General features: G+C 38.3%; 1 protein-coding gene across 1 annotated transcript; it reads left to right on the plus strand.

The window, feature by feature from the left end:
* The first annotated feature begins 2,435 nt into the window (after positions 1 to 2,435).
* LOC140236519 (uncharacterized protein F54H12.2-like) lies at positions 2,436 to 3,770 on the plus strand. Its single transcript, XM_072316443.1, has one exon. It carries the CDS (start codon positions 2,436 to 2,438, stop codon positions 3,768 to 3,770), a length of 1,335 nt encoding a protein of 444 aa, XP_072172544.1.
* The last annotated feature ends 1,922 nt before the right edge of the window (positions 3,771 to 5,692 follow it).

The following is a 5,692-nucleotide window of genomic DNA, read 5'->3' on the forward strand; positions in this document are numbered from 1 at the left end:
GGGGATACACGAATAAGCCAGTTCGGTGATAGCTCATGTGCACATGGGTACAAATGACCTTTCATTTTTCTCAGTTGGTTAGGCACTTCACTCATTTCAAAGCAACATAATGCAGCAGCTTGCCCAACATAGCAATTTATGGAACTCGTATTCTCACAAAGAACGAACCTGTGTACATGAAGTGACCGGAATGTTTCGTCAATCAACACTTTGGGAAGCATCTATTTCATTGTGCTGTTTTGAATACATTAACAAACTTTTTCTGTTAACATTGCCAAATACTAGGCTTGCTGTCAGGTGGATATACTGGCAGGCACCATTCATAAGGATTCCATGAATAATCATAACCTTACAGATGGTTATCTCAGTGAAATTAAAAACCAACCTGTCTCTCGGTACAAATGACCTTTTTCTGCTCATGCTCAAACTGGAACCCCGAACTGGCTTATAGAAATTGCTCCCAAAAAAATGAAATAAAACGAACATTATTCTAGCCGGCATGCCTGGGCAGTAATCTGATGTTTCTATTGATAAAGAATTCTATTTGAAGATTCATATCAGTTTGCTTTGTCAGAATCATGAGAGTAGTAAAGGGGTGCTTTTAGCGTCATAAAAATATTCTTTTGTTTAGAACAAAAGAATATGATATTAATATTTTGTAGACAAAAGAAATATGAATTATGGAAATATGATTTATGGAAAAATGAAATATGAGTTATGGAAATATGAAATATGGATATTGAAAACAAAAGAAATATGAATTATGGAAATATGAATAATTGAAATATGAATTATGGATGATGAGAACAAAAGAAATATGAATGATGGAAATATGGATTATGAATTATGGAGATATGAATTATGGATGAAGGGAACAAAAGAAGTATGAAATATGAAAATATGTTTTTCGAGGTATGGAAATATGGATGTATGAAATATGGAAAAATATGCATGATGACAAATGGATTATAGAAATATGAAATATGGACTATTGATTTTTTTTTAAGATGATAATTAAAATGTATAAAACAATAGGGAAAAAAATGAATTTGTGAAGGTAGATTTTATTAAGCCAGGCTCTATTGTTTTAAGGAGAGTCTATTATTTTCCATCATGACGTCATCGAAATTATGACGTCAGCGAGATTATGACGTCATCGTTCGGACCAGCCCTCTGACCGACGCTTTTGCAATCGAAGACAAAAGAATTTAAGAAATAATCATGTGAAAACAAAACATGTCGATACACGACTAAACTCCACACGCCTCTTTCCTTATCGGAAGATTATGAAGTAGGGGTAGTTGAAGTACAATTTCAAAAAACTTGGAACAATGTGAATGAGTCTAATAATAAAATTTCTGTTTATTCCCCTGATCTTGAAGGCAACGTAGTGACAAAATCCAGAGTGATCACGATACCCGTTGGTTACTACGATTCGGGCGAAAATCTCGTGAACGTTATTAGCGCTTTTACAGATCCATCACTACGAGGCAAAGTCTCATTCTTTTATAAACATACAATGCGAAAGTGCTTCGTTCATCTGGCTGAAAACGTCAACGTCACTATGTCACCTTCTTTAGCAAGGATGATGGGTTTTGAAGGGGAAGGCCATTTGACGGAATCAACCCTTGGTATTATGCCCATGGACGTCCACATGAGTTTTCATACATTTTACATCTATTCTGACATTGTTCAATACCAACACGATGCGGCTGTACCCCTTCTCCGAACAGTTGCTGTTATACCCAACAAAGATTCGGATAACATGGTTTACACTTATACACCACCCCACTACGTACCACTTAAATTACACCAGTTCGAAACTATCGATATTATATTAACGACTGAAACGGGCGAAGTCGTACCATTTGAACGTGGGAAGGTCATCGTGAAACTACACTTTCGTGAACGCTCTTCTAATCTATAAATTGATTTTTATCAAAATGGTTTTCAGATATAAACCCCCACCTCGCATATTTCACCGCCAAATGGGATCTGGGATACCTGTTTTTAAAGGAGCCGTGATTCAGAGAGGTCACGGTCTAGGGAGCTTAGTGAAGGGTTTATTTAAATCCGCAGCCCCTCTTTTAAAAAGAGGAGCCCTGGCTTTGGGGAAAGAAGCCATGAATACAGGGTTTAATGTCGTGCAAGACGCCCTCAACGGTGAATCATTGAAAACCGCTGTTAGAAAAAATGCCTCGAGGGCGGGGAAACGCTTGGTTCACAGAGCAGCGGGTAAAATCCAAAACAAGTTGAATGGAAAACAAGTTGGGGGTAGTCGCATGTTAGTCCTCAGAGAAGTTAAAAGGAAGAGACGATCAAAGAAAAGAGTCATTCGTTCCAAAAGTCCTCCTGCGAAAAGACGTCGCGTCCAAGACATATTTGATTAGCCGTACTCAATTTTCAACGTACTTTACCAGGTCTCATCATCAACCATGTCTCTCTTACACGAAAAAAGTGACCCATGTTGCAAGTCAGAATTGGACCTCTTCACCATCCCATCCACGCAAATGAGCATTTTAAAAGGACCATGGGTCGAATATCACCCCGTCAGCAGCATTACAGATTCGGCACCCGTCGAATTCAACGTGTCAGGCACTGCGGAAGAGTATGTGGATCTGTCACAGACCATGTTACAGGTAGACGTCCGAGTGGTGGATGGCAATAACGCGCAACTCACAGCAGACGCCCCCGTTGGACCGGCAAATCTGTTTCTACAATCACTATTCAGCCAGGTCGACGTTATGCTTAACGAAAAACTGGTCTCACAACCAACAAATACCTACCCCTACAGAGCACTGATGGAAACGATGCTACATTACGGTCAAGAGGCTAAACATTCGCAACTAACCCAACAATTGTATTACAAAGATGAGGCGGGGAAAATGGATGTTGTCGACCCTACTGCCGCAGACGCTGAAGGAAACCGAGGCTTCAAAAAACGCAGTCAATTCATCGGCGGAAGTAAACTTCTCTCCATGTTGGGTCCTATCTACGCAGACCTATTCTTTCAGGAAAAACTTTTACTTCCAGGAGTCGATTTGAAAATCAAATTGAACCGAAGCAAGGATGCCTTTTGCCTCATGTCTTCAAACCAAGCCGCTAAATATAAAGTTAAAATCGAAAAGGCGGCTCTCTATGTCCGAAGAGTCAAGACGAACCCATCGGTCGTGGTAGCACACGCCAAGATGTTGGAGAAGAGTAACGCCCAGTATCCGATTAATAAAATTGATGTCCGTTCCTTCTCCATCCCCGCCGGAAGCATGTCGGTGAACAAGGATAATCTGTTTCTGGGCCATCTACCTAACAGAATCATCGTGGGATTTGTGGACAATGACGCATACAATGGTTCATACGCCAAGAACCCTTATAACTTCAAACATTTTCGCCTCAACTTCATTTCAGTCACCGTGGATGGGGAAAACATACCAATGAGACCCCTCCGTCCTAACTTTGCTACGGGATCAGCGCAGAATTACATACACGCCTACAACTCTCTCTTCATGGGAACAAATCGTTTGTTTACGGATAAAGGGATAAACATCAGCAGGGAAGAGTACTGCGAGGGCTATACGCTATTTTCCTTTGATCTCACACCGGACCTATCAGATGGCTGTCACCTTAATCTGGTCAAACAAGGGAACCTACGTCTGGAGTTACAGTTTGATGTCCCCCTCACCAACACCGTCAACTGTCTCGTGCTATCGGAATCCCAAGGTCTGATTCAAATCGACAAACACCGCAACGTCATCTATGAATATCAAAGTTAGTCCTGAACCGTACCACGTTCGTGACCTGCTTATAGAGGGACAGCATGAACACCTTTCAAATAAGCCACGTTTTGCAGAACCACCCCAAAACCCGTGACTATTTCGAAGGAGTGTTATCATCGGATCAGCTACCTCGACGTATTAATCAACCTCGATCATGCTATGTCGTCAATACAGACCCCAGCGATGAACCAGGGACTCATTGGGTTGCATTTTACTTTTGTAATCAGAGGGCAGAATTTTTTGATTCTTATGGAAACGAACCTTTATCTTACTGCGGAGACTTTGAAAAGTTTCTAGACGAAAATAGTGTATCATGGACGTATAATTCTACTCGGATTCAAAATACATTCTCTACCGTGTGTGGTCAATATTGTATATACTATCTCATTAAAAGATGTCAGGGGTGGTCTAATCGGGCCATTCTTTCTGGGTTTGGTAAAGATTATGGAAGAAATGACCGCCGTATCAATGATTGGTTTAACCTCAAGTACAGCACCACATTTCCCATTCAAGATGTCACGCTCACTCTCTCACAAATTGCTCGAAGTTTTGATGATGTGTTATTGTCGAAGTAGTAGACGGGTGAGAGCTCTTTTGTATCAAACATAAGTTCACGTTATGTGCTATGTTTGACTTGTATTGTGTAATTGTTACAATGATGTCTACATTTGATTCTGAATTATTTCCTGACTAATTTTATGTCTCATATTATATTTGCATATTGTAAAGTGATAACGAAAGTATAACAATTATTTACTATTGCAGATACGGGCACACACACATTCAAATAAGTAATGTAATATGCACAGACACACACACCCACACACACACACACTCACACAAGTAATGTAATATGCACACACACACACACAAACTCAAATAAGTAATGTAATATGCACACACACACACACACACACAAATAAACAGTGTAATATGCACAGACACACACACTCACATACACATTCAAGCATTTGAATAGACACACTGTCCTGTTTTCTTACCTAAAGCACACAATTGAAGGAATAAATGAATGAGAATGTATGCACTTTGTACGTGTATTTATTGATTGAAATAAAATTTCGTTGAAGAGAACAAATTTTTGTGAATATTGTTTTTTTTTTCTTGAACGTGTTTCATCCATGTGTACATCCTTATTTACATACGTAGATATTAAAATTTGTACTTAAGATCTTGTTTTTTTTTAATAGAATACGTCGTTAATATGAAACTGAACATCCCCTAAACGAACCAAACATTTTATGAACAAAACATCAACCCCAACATTACCATTAAAAATAAACACTAAACGCTTCACAATGATGACATAATGTATACACATTAAGTTATTTACAGATGTGTTGTAACGGTTATCAGAAATAAATAAATAAATAAATAGATAATATATATATATATATATATATATATACATACATACATACGTATGAAGCATCGCACTGTTAAATACGTTATAATGTTCAGACGTTTGTCAGGTATCAGTTTCCTCAACTGTACACATTTCTTTGGCAAACGATTCAATACCTTAGTTAGTCCCAGTTTGCTGCTACGTATTCTCCAAGTATATACACAAATATATATGTAGTAATACCCGACGTGATTAGCAATAAACGACATAATATTCGAACTGAAAAATATAATTTCCATAATTTGTACATATGTGTTTGGTGAAAACGTCAGTACGTTTGATATTTAAACGTTTTATCATTTCACCGATTCAACATTTCATCGATTCAACATTTCATCGATTCAACATTTTAACAGTTCAACATTTCGACATTTCAACGTTTCAACGATTCATTATTTCAGCATTTCATCGCTTGAACTTATCGGTTTGTTGATTCATTTTTTAAACACTTCAGCATTTTACCCGCATTTCATCACATCCTTACTTAGAAATTGTA

This window comes from Diadema setosum, chromosome 13 (genome assembly GCF_964275005.1).
Source record: "Diadema setosum chromosome 13, eeDiaSeto1, whole genome shotgun sequence".
NCBI classification, from domain to species: domain Eukaryota; kingdom Metazoa; phylum Echinodermata; class Echinoidea; order Diadematoida; family Diadematidae; genus Diadema; species Diadema setosum.